Genomic DNA, 23,295 nt, shown 5'->3' with positions numbered 1-23,295 from the left:
AATAACCGAAAGAGCAGAGTAGCAAAGAGAAACCGCGCTGCTCTCCTTACGCTGCATTATGTAAGTAAAATCCCTGTTCCCAGGATGTCTCCAGCAGCATCACAACTCCCTAACAAAGACACTCCACTACCAGAGGCTTTATCTACCTCCAAACCTGCTCTCAAGTCACTATCTAATATAGAAAGAGGATTATTTGCACGTTTGACACATTTATTTATTAACTTAAGGATGCTTCCCCTCAAAATCAGCAACAACAAAAAAGACATTAAATTTTAAAAGTCCGCCTTAATAATTCTGCTAACAGTCACTGTGCACAGTTAGATCTGAGCTCTTAAAGGAAATATTGAGTTCAGAGTGAACCAAGACAGATCCGGGATGCTCCTGAGCAAAACAAGTGCTTTACAGAGACCTGATCAGCCCCAAATCTTCACATTCTGTGGGAGTGAAGCCCACAACCTTCTTTCCTCAAAATTTGGGGATAAATTCTACATCCTGTTTAACATCCTCATAAACCCAGATAAGTAGTTACTGTGAAGTTCCAAACATTTTTGTTTAAGCTGTAGCTCATTAAGAGGGTTAACCAAGCTCAGAGGGGGATTTCATTCCTCCTCCCTACAGTTCATAATCATTTTCCCACCCCAGTCCAATGCACAGGCAGATAAATAAGGATGGAAGTGCTTCTGAAGGGCCACACCCTATTAAAAATTCTAATATTTGCCCTAAAACAACGTTTATTCTGACATCATCAATTATCCAAACAATTCAACTACGCCTCACAGATCAAGAGCAGACACAATGTAAATTCAAGATTATTTTGCTAGGGATTCCTTTAAAGAGGTAAACGGATCATCAGCCAGAAATAAATGCTGCTGTGCAAGTTCTAAGATGCACAGTCAAAAACTGAGGGTGTGCCTGTATTTACTGTGAATGTATTATTTATAAAGCTGACACTTGACACCAATGCTTTGGCTGCTATTTCTAGTTCTCTTTACAGTACTCAAAAGAACACGAGATTGACCAAAATTGTGTTCTTTGTCTGCAGCTTTCAAGGATGTCCCATAGATTCCACTGAAATGGAGTGTAGTGTGAATAAACAGCATTCACTCCATTAAACATATCAGCATTATTGACCACAAAATGGGTTTCTGGGGTAAGTTCATCCATTTGGCACTGCACCAGAAAGGGCCTCTTCCCTAACAGAGCTTTTTCCCTGAGAAAAAGGGATTTTTTTCTCTCTCTTTCATAATCTCCTTCAATATGACACCAAGGTTTAAAGAAAAAATAAAGCTATGAGACAGCATTAATTATGTTCTGCTCAGGAGTACCAACCCTCTCTGCCATTGGCACATCCACACAGAACAATCCCTCAATAATGAGGTTCAGCAGAACACCATGAGACCAGGATTTGGAGAACAAGCTCAGTGGCAATAAAAAGATTAATGACTGACAAGTTGAACCTGTTTTCAGACATTCATTAAAAGGTGAGTGAAGTCCCTCTCTAGGCTGGCTTCACCTGTTCACCCAGGGTGCAGTGAAACAGAGCTGTGCTGACAGGAGCAGAGTCCTCCTAAAACAAAACCTGAAGTTAATCACTGCATTTCATGAAGAAAACACACCCATAAGAATCCCAGAATAGTTTGGAGCTGGGCTGATTCTTCTCTCTGCACTTAAAGCACATGCAATAATTATTTGTAACTATGTGCAGAAACATTCCTTTGTTATATCTCTCATTAAATTGACAGAATTTATTTATTTAAACTAAGCAAATTGCTCCACTTGACTTTCAAATACATCCAGATCAACAGATAGTTAATGGGAAAACATCACCAATAAACAAAATTATCATTAAATCAAATATTTGATTGAACCACACATCAGCAGCAGCCAACTCTAGCAGAAATGCCTCTTTCCAGTCCTTCCACCTGTCACTTAAACGCAGAGATTGCTTCCTGAAGCTTTGCTGGGGACAGCTCAGATATTGTCCCACACACAGCAAAAAACAGCTCAGTAAATGAACTGGCCCTGCCAGTTTGGTTTCATTCTTCAGGGAATGACAGCAACCCTTGAACTGGGCTTGATGCTAAGATTTATAAGAGCTTTTCAAGGCTCTGCTGTTTCCTCATCTTCTCCACATTGGTTTAAACAACTTTTTATTAAATACCTTCTGAGGGTGCACCAGTGTTGGCAAAGTTACAAACCCAAAAAAAGTTACACACCAACAAAAATCAACATAATGATTATACAACATAATCATCAAGGTTCTCTCATGTATGAACCCATCACAGGAGTCCCACACAAATTCCTGTTCAAAAGTAACTCTTTGGGATGTGCTTTTTTGGGGGAGATACCAACTGGATTGTTAGGAGGCTCCCCCTTTTTTAAAGGGAAACTGGGGTAGAATGAGACCTGATTTAGCAGTGTCTGCATCACCAGCTTCAGAAGACACAGATAACAAATGTTTGTGCGAACGCAGAGGGAAAAGACAACATCCAGTAAATTCCAATGAATCTGTGTCAGAACAGCAAACAAACATCCTGGAAGAGGGGCTGGGATCTCTGCGCTGCAATAAACCGTGTTATATATTGACCTGGAGAATGCTGGAATGTAAAATCCCAGCATCTCTAGCCACAAACAACAACACAGAGTGTGATGAAAGAGCCGTGTAACCCAACTCTGGCAGCTGAGAGCAAGGACGGGGTATGGGTGGGTAGGACGGGACTGCCCATCACAGTGACCCGCCAGGCAGGAGGACAGCAGCGACACCTGTGACCAGTGCGTAAAGGACACTGGGGCTGCACTCACGGTGCCTGGCACTGCTGCTCACACAGAATCCCACCGCTTTTACACCCTGGAGCCGCCTGACAGCTGTGAGGAGCACAGACATCGCACACACACACACACATCAGCACAGCGGATGCGGGTGGCAGCACAAACCCAGGCGGCGGGCTCGCCGAGAGTCAGGCAAACCCCCAATAATTCATCAATAATTCACTCTGAACTCTCACCTGGCGCCTTGCCAGCCTGACCATGGTCACCGCTGGCGGTGCGGGGGTCCCCTGGCCGCGGTGTGTCCGCTCCGCTCCCGGAGCCCCTCCAGCCCCGCGGCCTGCCCGCCGCGGGCCGGTACCGGAGCCGGGGATGCCGGGGATGGAGGGATGAGAGGAGGGACAAAGGGACGAGAGGAGGGCAGCGGGGCCGGCTGTCCCCACCCGCGCTCACCTCTCCCGGTGCCCCGGTGGGCCCATCCGGGTCCCGGCGGGCGGAGCGGGGACCGAGCGGACACCGCGCTGCTGCAGCCCCCGGGGCCGCCCGGCCTTAATGAGCCCGCCGTAATTAGCGGCCTCGGGAGCAGCGGGGCGGCGCCGCCCTCGGCCGGCGGCGGGGGAGGCGCCGGGATCGCGGGTGGAAATCCTCCTTCCTCGGGGACACCGCGAGTCCTGCGGGCACCGGGGATTTACCGGCAGCCCAAAGCGAGCGACAAAGAAAAGCAGAATCTGAGAATAAGATCAGATCCAGAATCGGAGGAAATAGAAATATTTTGGCAAGAACTCCTCTCAAAACCAGCGGGGAAGGCTGAAACCACATTCGCCACCTTGAACCACCGAGGGGAGCGGAAATTGAGATACAAGCACCATCCCAAAAATACCTTATGGGAATAATCACGTTCCACATTCTGTCCTAAAGGTCAAAACTTCAGGATACAACTCGCAGCAGCAGTTTCCCCCAGCAGAGCATCTCTGAACGAAACTGCATTTGAGGGACAAATTCAGGAGTCTAAAAATTACCTATTTCTTCCTGCAGTAAACAAATCTCACCGTATACCTCCCAGTGGGACACTGCAATATAATATTTCTTCATCACCCAGCTCTTAAAAGCAAACAAAAAGCATTAAATTGCAAACCTTAAAATAAGATCCAAACCCAGGACATGAGATCATATCTTCCCTCACATCGATATCTTGAATTATAGCTAACACATCAATATCTTGAATTACAACTAACAAACACATCAATATCTTGAATTGTAACTAACACATCAGTATCCTGAATGATTTAAAACTTAAGTTGGAAGCAAGCCCGTTAATTAATAAATAAATAAACAAAAGTCACATTTAAAGCATTTATTTTGAAAAATAAAATACAAAAGATCATTGAATTGTAATTGTACATGTAATTTATCAACTTTTTTTTTTTTTTTTTAAATAAAAGATATTTAACATTTTTCACATATGGATAAAGCAAACAACTGTTCCACCAAAAATCTGTCAGGACAAGCACAGACCACTCTTGAAAGCTTTGTACATTTAAAACCAAACTGCTACAAGAAACCAAAAAAAAAAAAAAAAAAAAAAACTTTGAAGATGGAGCCCTGTAATTAAAACAGAGGAGCAGTTTCAGAGACAGGCATTGCTCTTGAATTTTTTCAAACCATAAAAAATAGTTATGTGAATGTAGTGCAGTTCTACATTAACATCAGTGATTTTTTTTTTTGTTGTTGTTTTTTAACAGGTTTACATGCGCTCACAACAGCAACATTTGGAAACAAAAAAAGGATGAAAGAAACAGGAGAGAACATTCTGGAGAGAGCAGGCCATGAGCAGCACACCTCTGATCCCAGGGACAGGCCTGAGGGATCATTCCCATGGAAAAGGCAGCAGTTGATCTTCTAAGGAAAAAGAAATAAAGTTATGTTGGAGCTTTCCTGCTACAGCATGTTTTATCCTGGACAGCACTTTGGAATTACCAACACTGCAGAATGAAGAGTAGCCAGTGTTGTCTTATCAGGTGGAAAATCACTGCCAAGACAAATCCCATTCCTGAGAGAAATGTGGCTGCTTTGTCCATCCTTTATCATTAGAGAGACTGCTTGGAGCATAGTGCAAAAAAAAAAAAAAATTATATTGATTTTCCACTTATATCCAAAACACTTGTGACCCAGTGGGAAGTTACTGCTGGGAAATTCCCAGTTTGGTTTCCCAGAAACTGGGCAGCAGCTTTAGACAGAAATATTGCAAGTTGAAATCCATTTTTCAGAGCTAAGTGGCAAAATGAGGTTGATGCTTTAGTCATTCTAACATCGACTGTGTGAAAAGATGATGGTTTCTCTATTGATTTCACAGTGGAGGGTTGTAATTCATCTCTGGGAAGCTTTTAGATCCATTATTTCTACACAGAGCAATGCTTTTGGCTATCTTTAGGGTGTTTATATTTATGGCCACATAAGGATCTATTTCTGGGCATATTTGTAGGGCACATTGCTTTGGGTTATTTATAAACTGGATTTAAATTTTGCCATTCTTTTGTTGTCAGGCCAGAACATCTGATAGCAGGGCTGACAAGTAAAAATCTTGCATTAACACAGGAAATCTTGCATCACTCGTTTTTTAATTCATCTGGGATTTACTCAGCTCTCTGCAAAATTTTGTCACTGTTTATTCAGTGACTAAAATGCAGCTTTTTGACTAGTGGCTATGAGATGTTAAATCAAATATTACAAACCAGCTCATCTTTAGCAGTTTCCTTGAAATAACATAACTTCATATTTATCTTACCCATGGAGTTACAGAAGTTAAGCAAAAATCATCTTAAACTAATAGCAATAAATGAGCAGAACTGCAATGCTCTTTTTATTACCTTCTGTGCAAGAAATGTCCATTTTATCTTCTATTCCATAGGTTCAGTCTGTCAAAAAAAGGATCAAAATTAGTTATTTTATATTAGAGAACAAAAATATCAGTAGCAATGTCTATTGTCCAAACCTTTGAGCTGTTTAGTTACATTGTGTTAATACTAAAGGAGAACACTATCAGCATCAATTTGATTAAGTTTTTATGGTTTAAGGAATATTATTTTACTCTTCCAGAGTGTTTATTTTTGTCTTTTAGGTGATCTTTCTTTGCTATGGTTAAATTTGCTCAGATTTTCGTCAATACTGTATTTAAACTAAGCTAATTGTAAAAATCCACCTCCTGGAATTTAGCAGGAACTCCTCTATCCTATGGAGTGAAGAAGGAATTTATCAGTCAGAGTGGCCGAGGTTCTTTTGGGTATCCTGGGATAATTCAAAACCACAAACAGCATTATTTATCTGATACTGTATGCAAACAAAGGATTTAAAGGATTTAACCCAGGATTTATTCAAAATCAAGGATGTTTTTTGCTACGAGCTCAATTCTGAAGGATCTCCCTGCATTTTCCATAAATCCTCCTCAGCAGTATTTCCCCCCTGTTCAGGCACAGCCTGTTCCTGCAGCTCTATGTGTGGCTAATGCTGCAATCCCAGCACAATCCCATGTGGAAGGCCCAGGAGTGACACCCCAGCAGCAGCACACATGGAGCAGACACTCAGTGACAGGGACAACGCTGGCAGCAGCAGGGCTGGGATGGGTCTCCAGAGCTGAGCAAAGCAGGAGCACTGAGTGATCCAAGCAGGCAAACAGGCAGGAAAAAGCCAAGCCCACGTCAAGAGATCACACAAAGGCTGCTCAGAAAGATTTGGTGGCCACAGCAGGGTTATTTTTCTGAGAACATGAAACACACACTACAGCTATGCCACTTTACTGATCCACGTTCATTTTATCTTGCCACGAGACTTCCTTTCTATTGTCTTCTTTGGCTGGAACAAAAGAAATCAGTTTTCCTTTTTAATCAAGTCATTTTTTTTTTTATTTGAACAAATGGAGAAGTCAAAATGCTTTCTCTGTGGTAGATTCCTGGGTGTTTTTAACCTGTCCCATCCCTGGCAGTGTCCAAGGCCAGGGCTTGGGGCAACCTGGGATAATGGAAATTGTCCTTGCCCATGGCAGGGGGGTGGAAAAATTTGTTTTTAAGGTCCCTTCAACTCAAACCAATCTGGGATTTTACAGTTCTGTGATATCCACAAGATCCTACAGTTTGAGAGCTTCACAGTAAGGGCTTTTTTTTTTTTTTTTTTTTTTTTGCAGGTCCCTTAGGGAGCTGATGACAATGAACAGCACTTGGGGGGTACCAAATTGTGAATTTTCAGTATGACCTGAAGTTCCACAGCACACCTGACTATTAAATCAACACCACCCCTGGGCATAGCTGGGTTTGCTCCCTTTGATAACATCTTTATTTACTTTTAAAATCTCTCAGTACTTATAACTCTGCCCTCTAGACTAGAATTGCTTTAAACCAAGATAACAAAAGATAAAGCTCCCTCTACAAGTAACAAACTTTGCAGTTTGGTCCAGAAAAGAGGCTCAATTTTTCCTTCCATTTCCCAATGATATTCAGGCAGCTCAGGTTGACAAACATCACTCTTAACTCTGGAGTTACACTTGGAATCAGGAGAGATTTGGGGTGCTGAGTTCAAGATTCCACCTCATGGATAATCAGCCAATCTTGCCATCAATCAGAAAATCAAGCTCATGAAGAAGTGGCTGTTTGATATCATTTGCTGCTACACCCACAAAAAGGAAATCAGTTCAATACTGTACCTGTGGCACTTCTTTGAGGAAGTCAGGAAGCTGAAATTCACCTTTATAGACCTGGAAAAACAAACAAAAATATATTACTCCAAGCCCTCATTCACTATTGTTTGAAATGCTTCAGGGCTTGCTAAGAGAAAGGAAAAAAAAGAAAATAAGGGAGGGTTTTGTGTTGTTAGCATCCACTAATGCTAGAATGCTAGAATTCAATGTTTTGGCAACATATTGTCTTCTCTCTAGAGGATAATTTTTAAAAGCTCTTTGCTTCTGAGAATAAACATTCCAAAGGGTAAAAAAAAAAGAGAATACTGTTCTTTTTTCTTTTTTTTTTCAAAACAGAAGTATACTTGAAGAGTTTTACCATCCTGTCTATAAAGACTGATCAAACCAATGTCATGACAGTGGTCCTGTGTAATCATTTCAAAATAAAAATTTAAAAAGTGCACAAACCTATTTGGAAAAATTCCCTACAGCCATGAAATGGAGATGGGGTTACACCAAACCTACTGAGAAAAGTTCCCTAAAACCATGAAATGCAGATGGGGCTCCTGGCTCTGAGCTGCACTCCCTGCTTCGTGTCAAAGGCAGGAGCTGCAGGAAGTCAGGGGATGTTTATGACAATTTTCTCTGCTCTCCCATGTGCAGATGACCAGAACACAAAGCCATGCCCAGCTTGTCACTATTCTGCAGTGGCCTGGGACTGCAGCTGAGTCAACTCTGAATTTCCTGTGACTCAGGGGATGGATTTGGGATTGCATTCCCATCCCAATCCATCCCTGGGGTCCAGGGATTCACTGAGAGCAGGAATTACTACACACACACACTGTGGCACTCTGATATTCCATGGTTTAGATCAAATAGGAACAGCTCCCATCTGTATTCAGCCAGGGGCCACTGGCATTCCCATGGGAACAGTAAGGAAAGTCACCCTGGGCAGAAGTTCAGTGTGTGGCTATTGGAGCCTTGCTCCACTATAAATATTTATAAATCAAGGAGAGGATTTCTCATTTTCTGCTTTTATCCAATCCATTAAAATGCAGGCTGTGTCCTGGAGAACAGGAATGGAAGTTACAAAACAACATTATCACAACAAAAATGGTACAGAATAACCTCAGCAAGGGCTGCAGGGAAAACCAGGATTTTTAGTTAGGTGCTGCTGCTGTTGGAAGGAACAGACAGGAAGCTTCACCTTTTCTAGGAATCCTTAAAAACAATTAATCCTGATGGTGACAGCACTTTGTGACTGATTCAGAGACTGATTCTGTCTCTTCAGAATCCTCTTTTCCTTCTCCTGCAATTATGACTCAGTCTAATTTTTATATTACACATCTAGATTTGTGTCTGCTTCTCCTTTGCAGGAACAGCATTTACCCCTAAGAAACATCTACCAGCAGACAGCAAAGATCAGCAAGATAAGAATAATATCACTAGAAAGCAAATGTTTTGAGGGTGTTTCATATCACATTCACATGAAAATATCAGTATTTACACAGCACAATTTACCAAGGCAAATCTAAGCAGTGGCAGGCCCAAGATTAGGTCTAACCCACAAATTTTGGTTCAGAACTGACACTACCTAAGGGCTGGTTTTGTCAGGAGGAAACTGCATAAAAACTGGTTTAAAGTAGTTCCAAAAACATAAATGGTCCCTTTTGAATCCAAACTCAGGGATCAACATCAGTCCAGAAATTCTAAAAACAATGACTCCATCTGCAGCCAAAGAAACTAAAGAGGCTTCGGATTCCAAATTCTTCTCTGACCAATTTGTAAGTGTAAAGCACATCACTCACAGTGGCATTAGAGAGACAGAAGCAGGATATTGGAATTATTTCCAGTCTAAGCAAGAATTCAGTCAAATTGAGAAGAAATGGTTTACCATTTCTAAGGGAATTATTTTGCAAGTCCAAATGGAATTCCTGAAGAGGGGGATCTGAGGCTTGTGTCAGTTTGTTGTTCAGTGTTGGCAGTATTCAAGCTGTTCAATTAAAAAAAACCAAAACACATTCTTACAGCCAAACTGAATGGATATTAGTCTCAAAAAGAGATCAGCAAACAAGTTTCACATCTAGTTGTCTGAGAAAACCCCTTTAAACACACAGGGAGAACTTTAGAACAGAAGTCTAACCTATAATTCATTTTCTTTTATAGAAGATTAAAGCATTTCTTTTCACCCACTTTCCTGTCTGCTTTGGAAAGAGTCCCATTATATTTGGTTGGTTCCAGTACACAAAAAATAATGGGATTTTTTTTGTGTAAAAGTCACCCTGCAACCAAATGTGCTTGGGCTTGGTAAACTTTAAAACATCCAAGCTGCAGAGTGTAAGGCTGTTGATGTTTAATTGTAAAAGAAAAAAAACAAAATAAGAACACTGGCAAAACTAGAGCTGAGCCCCTTTCTAGAACCACTCCACAGCACATGGAGGGACCCTCAATCTTTCAGATTTCCCTGAACTTTTCAGGCACCTTTGAAGGTTTACACAATTCTTCAGCTCTGCTGGACCTGCCAAGGAAGGGCCATGTGAGATGTAAATGTTTACCCAGGAGGGACAACACAGAGAGCAGGATCTTACACAGGCCCAGCAATGTCTGCCAAAAGGCAGCTTGCAACAACACCTCAGTTTCCATTTTGGTTGGTAATAACTCTCTTTATGCATTATTTATCATATTTATGCAGAGTTAAAGGGTTTGGGGTTTTGTTTTTAATTGTAAAAATGAGATTGCAGCACCTCTGGAGAGAAATGATGCAGTTGGGAATCCACATGTTGGAAGAAACACCCCTAAAGGGAATATTACACAAATTTGGAGGACACTGAGAAAGTCTGTGCTGTTGTGGTCACAAGAAAGATGGAATAACCCCCAAACTTCTGTTTTAAATGTCAGAGAAAATACCCACAAAGCCAAATGTCCTTATGATCAGGTTAATCAGTGAAAATGGAGATGCAGGGAATGCCCTGAGCAGCTGAGCACTCAAACACCTCTGACAGCACAGCTATCCTCATCCCTTAGGATAAATACACTTTTTACCTTTAGCAGAGATTGCTGCTGCCCTTAAAATCTCCAAGACAAACTCCTGAAATCCTGGTTGTCACGGATGTTTTGACTGAACAGGAGATGGCTCCTCACAACTCAAACCAGGCAAGAGACTGGAGTGGGTTAAGTCAGTTTTTATCTCTAAGCTGAGCATAAAGCAGAGTGGAGAACAGCTTTGGGCTGGCAGTGGCAAAACCACTGGATTTGAAGAGTCCTGGTGAAAACCACGGCTCTTTCTTTGGAATTCTGTCACTTCCACCTCTGGATCTCTCCAGGGCAGGGAGCACAACTCCATGAAGAAGTTAAAAGAACTGACTGGAGTGTGTATTCCAAGCACACACATTTATTTAGCAGGAAGGACGTGCCAAAGAAAATCTGATGTGATTTGTTACAGATGGGAGAGGAAACCACTGTGCCAACCATAACACAACAATGCAGCTTCTCCTGGGCAGGAGGCAGAGCCCTGCAGCTGGGAGCTGCTCTCTCTCCTCTTCTGGAAACTGCTGAAATTCACTTTTACACCATCCCACTGTACTGATAAGGACATATCACACACTGCTCTAATGGGGAGTGAAGCACTTTCGTATTTCACCCCATAGAGATTGGGTTACTGGCTCACACACAGCTTAATTATTTGCATTTTCTGCATAATGTGCAGATGAAAACTTCATTTACTTCAGGATGTGGATTTCCTTTCTGCTCAGGATGTAGAATTCGTTAAAACTCTAGGGTGGAACAACAAGTAATTCTGTATCTATAAGGAAGGAACACTTGCAGTGATAAATTAACAGCTCAGCAACAGAATTACAAGAAAATCACCACATATTCCATGAAGGCAAAATTCCCTCCTTGGAGAGGTCACATGCAGAGATCTGCTGAGCAGCACAACCCTGGCCAGACTTTGCTCTCTCTGCTCTGCATTCCTTAACTGAGACAAGAGAAACTGTCAGGAAAGATAATATTGTCAGGCTTAACAGAAAACAGAGAAACAAAAAGTTAATGGCTTTGTTAGTGAAAACATCAGAAAAATCTGTTGAACTCGTGGCTGGCCCAGTGCAGATCCTGTCAGAGATGTTTTATTTCCTAACACAGCACTGGGAGAGCAACACACCAAGAAACAAAGTTCCCTTCATGCTCTGTTAGCTCCTCAGACAAAATCAGAGACGCTAAAGTACAAACCCAGGCTGCTTCTTGTTATTTTTGTGCTGTGCTGCAGGAGCACAGAAACCAAACCTCAGCATTTGGGTGTCCTACACAGGTAACAGGCAAGTGACAAATCCAAATTTAGCAGAGAGCTTTGCTTCCCTTGCATTACCGACAAGGAGATGGCATTTCTAATTTAAGCACTGTCCTTTAGCTGGAGAAAACAATCATTTTGTCTCCAGACTGAATAAAAAACCAAGATATTTAAGCTGTATGTATGGAAGTCACCAGCAGGGGACAGAAAAGGAGAAAAGAGGAATAAAGAACAGCACTGGAGTGTTCAGAAAGCTTAGGAAAACTAATATTTTGCACCACACCAGCAGTTTCTTTCCATTTTTTTCCAGTACCAACCCTTGTTTTAGGAATTCTTACACTGCTGGTTCTCACTTTCATGATTAAGAGCAGCAGCTTTAAATTGCTGAGCATTATTTTCACTGTTAAGTGCAATTTGTGGTCTTTTCCAAGAAGAGACAGCTTTTGCTCAGCTTTAAAAGTCTAATCTTTATCTGTTTCCAATGAGTACAATTCAAGTTCTGTGTTCACTTTAAAGTATTGGAAACCACAAATATAAATATAAGAGAGCTGATTCCAAACACAAAATGAGCCAATGAATGGCTACAAACAAGATCCAGATATTCTTATGATGCACTGAAAAGCAATTCTGGAAAGATTTTCTTTGGCCAACTTCATCCACATTCCACATTCCATATATCCAGTACAAAACCCTGTGAAAGGCTATCCCAGGGGAAGAAATTGAAGAGTAAAAGTAGTGCTACAGTGATTTACAAATTCACCAGCTCAGAGTACACAGGAACACACTTAATTTGCCAAGTGCCAGTTCCAAAAGGCTGGAAAACCCCAGATTTGTTTATTTTATGCATTTGAATAAATGCTTTCTTCTCCAGGCTGCAGCAGCAAGGAAAAAATCAGCACAGGTTCCTGCAGGAGGAAGGAAACCCCACAAGAGCTGCTCCTGATGGGCCAAACTCACACACCAGAGTCTGAAACAGTTTGAAGTCTTTATGCTGCCCTATTTTTAAAGAAACATTCTTAGTTTTGAAGATGAACCATCTTGTACTCTCTTGCTTTTAGCATTCATTCTGAGCTCCTTCATTTTATCTGTACAAACCAGACAAGCAAATGGAATTTTGGCAAAGAACGAGTGACTAGAAAAATATATACTGGGTACTACAATAAACAACAAAATTAAAATGCTGTCTGGGGCTGTAAGTAAAGCTATTAAATTAAAATAGCAGCCAAAATATTAATGAGTGTTCCATATGTCTGCAATATGTAGATCAGCTTCAGTTTTTAACAGCTGCTCTTAGCATCAGTAAACAAACAAATTTTCCTTCAAAGCAAACTTGGAAAAAGCCTCAGTCAGCTTTTGAATTAGGTTTTCATTTCTTTAGAGAGAAAATCCTGGCTTTGTTTATTACCTGAATTCCTCTCTTGTATTTTGAAATCAAATCCATTTCAGGAAGAGACAGAAATCCAGACCATTTTACAGCTTGGCCTGAGCTTGCCCCACACAGGTGGAGGCCCCAGAAAGGTCAGCAGGCTGTAAAAACTGGTGTCAGTTTTATCAGGGAGACACAACCAATACAATCTGCAGTTTCTAGTATTGAACATTTATTTTAACTGAGTGCAGAAAAGTTCATTTGCTTGTGAGCCTTTTAAAACAGGGAACTTATAAATTGTAACCAATTTACTTTTTCCATGCTGAGCTATCAGCTATGAATTAAAACAATCAGCCTGACAGCCTTTAATACATTGATTAATAATTAATGACATTTTCAAAAAAAGAAATAATGCAAAAGTGTTTAGAGACTTCACAAACCCCAATTCCTGTTTCATTCCCATCAATCTCATCAGCATTCCAAGCAGTTTTTCAAAATCAAAAGGCTGCTGGAAGACTCCTTTTAAATTGTTTAATTCAATTTTTTTCCCTGATTACTCTGCTGCAGCAGGAAAAGTCACCTTCTTTTAATAAACTATACATGCCCAAAAGAACAGAAGCAGAGTTATTAATCCCATTTCCAACAATGGTAATGAGTTTTTCAACGGATACCCCCAGGGATAAACAGCTCTACAGCCCAACTACTCAAATTGCAACAACATTACATTCAGACTCAAATCCTTAAGTTTAGGTTAATTAGCACCAGACCTTTCTCCATCTTTGGGTTGTTCTCCAAAGAACTGGAATATCAGACATTTTGATCATCGTGGGCTGTTTTCTATGGGGCATTTTTCAAACCCTACCAAATGTTTGGGGTGTAATTTTGTGACAGAGCTTCTGCCAAGCCTCATATATAAAAAGCTGAGTTTGTCCATCAAGTCTGAAATCCAGACCAAGAAAGCTTTTTCCCACTGTTAACCAGCTCCCCAACTTTCTGGGCAGTTCACAAGAGGTTCAGCTCCACACACCAAACGGCACAGCTCAAGTCCCCAAAGAATTCTTCCATTTTTCCCCAAAGAAAACGCATTGTGAAGTAGCAAAAAGCATCAGAAACAGCCTTCAACTGTACAGCCCAAACACCAGACTCCTGCTCTAGAGCCCACATCCACGCAGTCATGAAGTGAGCACACAAAAGCCTTACCCTCCTGGTGTTTTCCACCACTTTCTGGTCTGGCTTCCCATAGTTGGGGGGGTTGGCATAGGGGTCATAGCCCAGCTTGGCCAGCATGGGGGCAATCACTGGCATGTCCTGCAGGACATCAGCTGGGATCTTCCCAACCCACTTGGACAGGGCTTCCACGTTCACTGGCTTGATCACTTGGTCTGTGGACCTTTCAACCCTGGTGAAGGAGGAAAAAAAAAAATTGTATTTTTCATTCCAACCAATTATTCTTCAATAGCATTATGACCTTTTAGCTTGTTCCTCATCCTCATGTCAGATTTAAAAGGTGTATTTTGTCCCTCTGTCATTTTAGTCTTTGTTAACAATACCCTCAGCATGAAACATCTCCTGCTGATTGATAGCAGGGACTATATTTAGCTGCTCCCAAGCACTGATAAAAAACCCACTGCTCCTTATTTGGTCTGATTTAATCCTTCTCTGTCCTTTCAGTTTAGGTGGGAAGGGGAAAAAATACTATTTGTGGGAAAGATTCCTCAGGTAAGGAATTTATGAGGACTGTGAGGGAAGACAGACTGGGCACAGGAGGAAAGAAAAACGTAAAAATCCAAACAGAAAAACAAGGAAACACCAATTCTTGGGGAAATTGATTATATGGCAGGGATTCCTGCTCTAGGAGGAGTTTCAGCTTTGGGAGCAGCTGGAAGCACACAGGACTAACCCCAAATAATTCTGCATCTGTACCAGAATCAAATGAGAGCTATGTACTAAATATAGTAAATTGTGAGGTAATTCTGCCTGGACAGCTATTTCCATACTAAACCTAATAAAAATTGCTCTAGAGGGGTTGACATTTCTTTACATCAGTGGTCAGCACAGCTGCTTTCACTTAGGCTCAGAGCTAAACACCAGAGCTCAATTAACAATCCTGGTTAGAGCATGGAGTCCATCATGCATTTCTTCAACAGCCACGTTGGCAGGGACCTCAAACCACAGCAAATTCACACCCCTGCAAACCCTGCACTGCACATCCCTACAGCCCTTGCAGTGTTCCTGGAAAACAATCAAAATAAGGGGTGAGAAATGAATTCTAAATGTTTATTAGCGTGTAATAGCATTGTTATAAAGATCTTTTAGTGATGCTGTGATCTTTTTCGCAAAATGTTTTTAAACATCTCAAGACGACAAAAAACCTGTCAGATTTCTTTTCAAAAAATACCTCCAACAATTAAAACCCCATCCAGGATGTTAGGCTGGACCTGAGCCAGCAGCATGGATGTGACCTGGAGGTCTTTCAGGTGAGTGAAAGATGATTAAAGCAGGGGCTCTGCTTGTTCCCAGTTTTTTACGCAGTATCACAGCTGGGAATGCCAAAGCCAGCAGGTTTGAACTGGAACAAGGGCACCAAACTGGGAAATCTCAAGCTCAATTTCAACTGGAATCCCATAAACACACAACATTTAATGTTTTGATATTCACTGGGTTTTCTGCAGCCCATGAAAGCCTGAGTCACTGAAATCATAACTGAAATCATTATCAAATCCTGCAACTGAAACCCAAATGTCAGGACCTGCTGCAAGGGTATTTGATTAGATAAACCCAGCCCAGACATAACACCCATTTCTCAGTCTTTTCCACCACTGCCAGAGCCTCCTGAAATCAGAAATTGCTTCCTCAGATCATCTCCTGAGAGATAATAGAACAGAAACAACTCTGGGACCACACTGAACCGAGGGTCACAACAACATGTCCACACTCGTTTGACTTAAATGAGAAGGTTTTACTAAAAAAAAAATAAACATCAGGCCACATTTGACTCTGAACAATCCATTTGCTTAATTTTTAGCAACAAATATTCTCAGCTCCTCACACACCTTATTAATTTCCACCAGATTTAATAAGAAATATTACTAAGAATTCAGTAAGGTTATTGAGTTTAAAGGCCCATTAATTTTTAAAAACATTAATCTGGAAGCGGCAAGGCGCTAATATTTTACTAGAAATGGCATTATACACAGTTATGTTTTACATGCCACTTAAAAGCTTGGCAACCACCCACTGAGCTCAGTAAAAATAAGTTACCCCCATTCAGGGGCCGCTGAAGCAGCAACAAACCCCAGGAATGAGGGAAAAGTTCCCATGTGGATCAACTTCCAGGGAGGTATCACAGTGATCTGCTTCAGCTTAACATTTACACATTTCCAATCTGCTGGCAAACAACACTGCCCAAAAAAGAGAGGAGATCCCTTGCTGATAACCCTGGGAACACAGAGAAGGCTGTTCCTTCAGTAGGAATGGTGATGGGAAACCTCCACACTGGAAATATCTAATTGGTACCTGAGTTTTTAAGTTCTCTTTGTCATCACTGATAATAATTTTGTATTTGCTTTAAATCAAATGCTCCTACAAGATATTAGAAAATCCACGGCTGTGTTTCTAGGCATCAAATAAAGGAAATCTCCCCATTTTTATTTCTCAAAACTGGAGTTTACATAAATTTAAACTTGCTTGCTGTGCAAGGTGCCTCTCACTCAGAAGCACTTGGCCAGTGCTGAATATTCCAAATCCAGGAGCTGAGTAATTTAACTGGGCAGGCCTTGCTGATGGAATAAGGCTTCTTATTCAGTATTTTAAAAAATTAATCTGGTGGATTCAAAGATAGGAGGAGTGTCAAAAACTGACATTTTTCTCTCTCAGTGTAAAGATGAAACAGCTTCTGCATTTCAGTTGTTCAGCTGTGCACAGTGGCAAAGAAACCAGAGTAGTTTAACCAGAGAATAAATCAGATTTTCTTTTAACACCCATCTAGTTTTCTTAAGCAGAGCTGAATTTTGGTTTGAAAGCAGCTGAATCAGGTGCACAGATGGCCCGACAGAATAATGAAAGATTTGCTTACAACAAGGTTAATTTTCATCAAAATGCTTGTCCTTCTGGGAGCACATGCCAGGAGAAAAGCTGCCAACTCTGCTTTCTATTCTCTTGGAGCAGTTTCTCCAGTTTCCTGAAAGAGGATGTTCTTGGCACACTCAGCTCCAAGGCCATTCTTGCACTGACAACAACATTGTTGCTGAAATCAAATGGGTGATCTGGCTAGCATGGGTGACACCAGACTAGATAAAACAGCTCAGGTTCAGTTTGGGGCACAGAGAAAAGCAAAGCTGATATCAGATACTCAAATTCCAGTTAGCCTTGACCATTAAAAGTTTGTTCACATCACACACATAACCAATCTGAGATTGCAAATTGGTAATTAGCAATGACTTCTTTTCAAGACGCATCAAACATCAGCTGCCCAAGGGAGAAACGGAAACCAAGCTGTGATTTTTATACACAAAACTTACTATTTTAGACCAGCACAAGGTGCAAGCTCATACTCACTTGGAAAGAGAAACCCCCCCTGCTTTTCCAATCATCTCCTCATGGTGCAGCACTGCCTGGTTCCACGGGATGTGCAGGAACTTGAGCAGAGTCCTCATCCACCTCTCGGGGTGCAGCACCAGCTGTTCATAGTGCACCAGCATGCACCTCTCAAAGCCCACCTCCATGCACTGGTTGTACATGGTTTCTATAGCCCTGTTCCACTTGGTCAGGCAGTCCCTGTAGCTGTTCAGGTCAAAGCCAGCGATGGTCACTTTCCTGGAGATCATGGAGTGCACGGAGGCACGGCCATCCCTCACCATCAGCAGGAATTTGGCGTTGGGGAAAATCCTGGCCAGGTAAGTCAAGGATTTTAAAGCGAAGGGGTCCTTGTTGCACAGATAAGGAGCGGGCTCGCCGTGTTTGACGATGATCTCCAGCAGAAAGGCCTGCATGGCCGAATCCAGCACCTCATCCGTGACCCCGGCCTCGTCCAGGCGGATCTTCTCCTTGCTGGACCTGGCCCACATCTGCTTCACGGCCAGGATCCTGGGGATGACCCTGGTCTCCTCCCCGCAGCGGATCTCGGGGTGCGCGTCCAGCATGGCCCTCATCAGCGTGGTGCCGCTGCGGGGCACGCCCCCGATGAAGATCAGCGGCATGTCCTTGCTGTAGGGCAGGCTCCTGTTGGTGCTGGCACTGGGGACTGTCCTCAGGGTGGCCCTGGAGCTGTCCCCTCGCGGGGGCTGGCCGTGCTGCTCCATGCGGTGGTGGCACTCCATGGCGTGCTGGCCCAGGTAGAAGACGGTCACCGAGCTGATCACCAGACACGCCAGCAGCAGGTTCTGCTTCAGCTTCCCCACCATCTTGGGCAGCACTCAGACAGCTCCTACTCCAAATTAGCCTCTAGTTCACGTGCCATGGGAATCCTAATCCCAAAGAAATTAAGGTCTGGCAAGCAAAAAAAAAAATAAAAAAAATCAGAATTTCTTTACAATAAACACAAATTACTTTACCAAGAGATGAGACAAGATTAAGTCTGAAATCCCAAAGTACAAGCAAGGTTTCTCATTATTTCTTTCTCAGTTCAGCTCCATAAAATTGCATTATTCAAAAGTAATTTTCATTTCTACAGATGAGAAGAAAAAAGGAAATGAGATTATTTCTAGACGTGCCTAAGAGTCTGAACAAAACTTGTGGATAGAAAAAAGTTTCTATCTGTTTCTTATCTAATAGTTTCAAAATCTGTTGAATTCCATTTCCAAGAAGGACTAAGAACATGCCATGTTTTATAGTGAATATCAGAGGGTTATATCAAACAGTGGCTTACATAAATCTGTATTCTGCTGCTGGATGACCCCACCTGTATCTTTATTTTTCCTAATTTTAAACAGTTAATGTGGAGACAATCATTTACCTGTGTTCTGTAGTTCACCTGCTTTGGGTTTTCAGATCAAGTGGGCTGAAAACTGACTCCTCTTCCCAAAACTCCAATGCAATCAGTACCACTGGAATGTTTAAGGAAGAGCTGGCTGTTCAGGGCTGAACTAGTTCACTGAGCACTCAGAACCACAGGTGCTTTATTGGGAGGAGCTCCAGGCACCGAGGTACCACCACCATTTGAAATTATTGTCTTCCTTCAGGCTTTTCCATCTCTGTCAGCACTGCAGGACACATCCCTGAGCGGAGAACATCCCTCTGCCTGCCCCCTGCTTCTCTCCAAAGCATTATCCACTTAACCTTTTCCTTCTAAAATCCACTTGGTAACTCAGAAATTCCTGATTTTACCTGTTTTCTGGGAATGTGCAGGCAGGCAGCAGGCAGAGGACAGAATTCCCACTCAGCGGTGGGGAAAAGAAGGGAATTCCTCCTGCAGGAATCTGTCACAGCAGTGGGTTTTTCAGGGCATCCAAGAGAAGGTTTTGCCCTTCACATTAACAAAGCTTATTCCAATCAACAGCTGTCAAAATACTCCACTCAAAGTTCAGCTCTGAGTCTCTGTTACCAAAATTAAACTCAAATAAAACTCAAAGATTAATTCCCTTCTTTTGCTGTGAAGTGGCCAACACTCTCTGGCCAGAGCAACACTCACAGGAACAATTCATCCTCTGTGACAAGTTTCATTCTGCTCACACACCTCTCCTTGCTTTAACTGGACCTTAAATATCTGAACACTAAAAAAAAGTCCCTTCAAATTCCCAGAAATTGAAGTGGAGGTCATCTGAACAGAGCTCAAAACCAAAATAAATCATGCAGTTTATATTTCCATAGCCCCAAAAGTCAAAGTTTCTCTTCTGAAAGATTCAGCATGCAGACTTAACTTGAAATTAGGGAAGGGGAAATTGTTCTGCTTGGAAGTAACAAATAATAGAGAACCTTTTAAAATTCTTTAAATACAGTACCCACTGGAGAGAAGAGTTAACACAAGTGAAACAGCATTTCAGTACAGAACACACAAACCCTACAAATATTTACACTTCCTAGGATCCCTACCATTACTCAGTTTAAGTAAATTCCACAAAACTAATTTCCTCAGGAAGAGAAAAAAAAAAATCCTCCACAAAACCCTTAAACCCTTCACCTTCCAAACTAAAACCTACTCCTTGAAGATACACCAACATTCCCCAAATACAAAAGTCAGGCAGGTGATCACTGAAGAAAAGCATATCAAGATTAAATTTAAGATTTATATTAAAATATCACTTCAACCAAAATAAAATAAACTTTTAACAGCAAAGCTGAAGAACTCTCAGTATTGGAGGAAAGCTGGTGATTGAAGGCTGAAATCTTTAATTCACAGGTTGGGTAAAGCAAGTGGTGACTCCCTCCAGGCACAATTCCAGCTGTGAATTCTGTGAATGCTGCAGAATGTGAGGAGGTTTCCCAAATTTCTGTGAGTATTGACTCACCTACACCACCAAAATCCACCCATGTGACAAAACCCCCACATCAGTCACCCCCAAACACTTCCATTTGATGCAGTAACTCATTTTGGGAAGCTCAAAGTTGCCCAAGGCTGCAAGACCATAAGGAATCAGGATTTCAATGTCCTACAACCTTCTGTCCTGGTTTTTTACCTGGAGCAATACTTGGAACATGCACTGCCATAAAGACCAAGACTCTGTGTCAGAAACAGCTCTTCTCACAAAATTAATTTCTTCTCCAAGCCAGCAAACTCCCTCCTGTGCCTGAAGTTCCAAGGAAAGCTCTTTGGGATAAGGATGACATATGGAAGTTGCTGCCCTTCTGCAAACAAACCCCACCTTCTCCTCCTCCCTGTGAGTAAGTGCTCTGGAGCACATCTGTCAGCCCGAAGGATTATAAAAGTTATTACTGCTCTGCTGTGGACAGGAATTAAATTGACAGTGTTTCAAAATCACAGCAGGGCAATCAGCGAGCCCTGGGCAGCCTTGGAGCTGAGCTTTGAAATGTTGTGGGGTTTTTAACCTCAGAGGAGCAAAGTGCCACTCACCTTATGAGCACAGACAGCTTTTATTTAAAATATCCCCAAACAAACCCCACAATCACCCAAACAAACACAACCTCCTCACGCAAAACACGAGCTGAGGAAGCTGTAGAGGACTACAGTGGTAGAGAGGCCTTTGGCAGCAAGTTTCAAATGTCAGGAAAAAAAAAAAAAAGAATTTCCATAAAAATTTATGTGGTACTCAAAAAAAGAAGAAGAAAAAAACCCCAAAAACGAATTAAAATCTGCAAGTTTCATCACAAGACAGTGCAGCCAAGCAGAATTGTCTGTAAGTGAATTTTCTGCCCAGAAAAGTCATGCCTATGAGTCAGCCCCAGATGATGTTAGCACAGCAAAACTGACTGCCCTGCTTTGTTTCCTTCTGCACACACTTCATCCTCCTGCCCTCCCCTTCCACGCAGCAGGTCAAGACCTTCTTCCTCAAGTTCATCCAAAAAATGTTGAAAATTTTTAGCTTAGTCAAGAGGCAACTCATCCATTTGTATTTCATGCTCGAGCAGTTTGGGGTTTGTTGGTGTCTCAGACATTCCCTGCCAGAGGAATTAAGATGCTCCATTCCCAGGCAGTACCAAGGAATCCTCTGGAGCTCCAGGGCTCAGCTTTTCTCTGGAGGCTGCAAAGGGAGCACCTCCCTTCTCCTGCTCTTCCAGAGCTTTTCCTGTGCTAAACTGAGAGGGCACTGACGGTGGCATCATCCATCCCAAAATAAAACACAACCCCAAAGATACATAAAGCATTTTTACAGTGATGAACTTGCCCTCTGCTTCCACGGCCTGAATCCCTGGCTCAGATTCTGACCATCACATCGGAATCTCCTCCTAGGAAGAGCAGAGATTAGATTTTATGGGATTTGCTTTGTTCCTGATTTGTTCCAAGTGCAGTGAACAACTTCCCCTTACAGTTCCCACTGCAGGAACGACAGAAATGTTTTTCACACATTTGCATTCCCTTGAACTTGGGCTTTTCTGACGGGTTGGTTTAAATCTAAAGCTCTGAAAAAATGTAAAGGGCCACAGTTTGAGCTCAGCTCTTCTGGTGACCTTTGCTGGGAGAAAAGGTCACACTCAGCTCTGTGTCAGCAGGGCACAAGGCTCCACAGGCATCCTCAAAACAAAAAGCCAAAAAAAAAAAAAAAAAAAAGGAGATTTTGTGCCAAAAAAACACGAGCAAGAAGAAGCAGGAGAAGAGTTTGTACCATTGGAAAATTGTCTTTCCACTAGGTTGCTGTGATTCCTTTTCCCCTTCAGGAAAAGCTCAATCCCTGATTCTCTGGGGCTGTGACAACACCCCCTCCCTGCCCGAGGCTTTATGGGGCAGAGTCCAAAACACACCCTGCAGAAAGAGAAGATTCTGATGCACAGCCTGACTACTGCACCCAAAACTACAGAGGAAATTCATTTTACAGTGGCTAAAGTGAATGAGAAAATATCCCAAAGTGCTGTTACCCATCTCACTCTCTTGGAGAAAGAGACATGAAAATGCTGTTAGGACTTAAAAAAGTAAATGTCAACTCCATCAGTTTCTTCCCTCCTCTTCCTGCGCTCTTCACTTTTTCTCTCTTAAAATAAATACTGGAAAGGCAGCAGATACTGGGAATTCTCAAGAATCATCCTGAAAACAACACATTTTGAAACTGAAGAAGTATTTCCTTGCAGGAACTCCTATCCTAAGCTCTTTCAGCATCCCTAAATGAAAGTTTAAGGAAGGAATCCCATAAAAGCTCTCCTTCAAGGAGCTGTTTGACTGTGGTTGTTTCTGTGTGTTCACCACAGACGATTGCACACGATAATGGCAGAGCACAGCACCAGGGAACAGCACTGAGATATCCACAAAATATCCCACTGCCACCCAAACCACCACAGCCTCATTCAGCAGATTGGTCCCTACAGAACTGGAGGATTCAGGAAGTGTTTTTATCCCTCTGCACAATCACCTTTAATCACCCAGCTGGATCTGTGTTTCCACAGTTCATGAGCCAGAATCTGCACAGGGAGGCAAATCCCAAGCAAAAAAACCTCAAAGCTAAAAATAAAAATCACAACCTCTTGAGTTGCAAGTCCATCTTTGGCTATTTAAGCCTTCATGGACTTCAAACCCTGCAGCTGTTTGCCCCAGATTTCTCCTCCCCATTAATCCCAGAGTAAAAAAAAAAAAAAAAAAAAAAAAAAAAAAAAAAATAAAATAGGAGT

General features: G+C 42.0%; 1 protein-coding gene across 3 annotated transcripts; it reads right to left on the bottom strand.

Moving 5' to 3' along the window:
• Positions 1-4,494: 4,494 nt before the first annotated feature.
• Positions 4,495-18,592, bottom strand: TPST1 (tyrosylprotein sulfotransferase 1). Of its 3 annotated transcripts, none has more exons than XR_010745115.1 (6): positions 17,641-18,592; positions 14,284-14,482; positions 7,460-7,510; positions 6,540-6,615; positions 5,634-5,681; positions 4,495-4,665 (listed from the first exon to the last, which is right to left on the bottom strand). XR_010745115.1 is itself a non-coding variant. In XM_066333274.1 (5 exons), exons 1-4 carry the CDS (start codon positions 18,483-18,485, stop codon positions 5,664-5,666), a joined length of 1,113 nt encoding a protein of 370 aa, XP_066189371.1. In that variant the 5' UTR covers positions 18,486-18,592; the 3' UTR covers positions 4,495-4,665; positions 5,634-5,663. The 3 variants fall into 3 exon arrangements, 1 of the variants encoding a protein (XP_066189371.1); XR_010745116.1 differs by having other exon boundaries at positions 6,545-6,615; XM_066333274.1 differs by lacking the exon at positions 6,540-6,615.
• Between the last annotated feature and the right edge of the window lie 4,703 nt (positions 18,593-23,295).

Source organism: Sylvia atricapilla, chromosome 20, assembly GCF_009819655.1.
Source record: "Sylvia atricapilla isolate bSylAtr1 chromosome 20, bSylAtr1.pri, whole genome shotgun sequence".
Lineage (NCBI taxonomy): Eukaryota > Metazoa > Chordata > Aves > Passeriformes > Sylviidae > Sylvia > Sylvia atricapilla.
The sequence above is the reverse complement of the archived record's forward strand: the minus strand, read 5'-3'. Positions and strand labels throughout refer to the sequence as shown.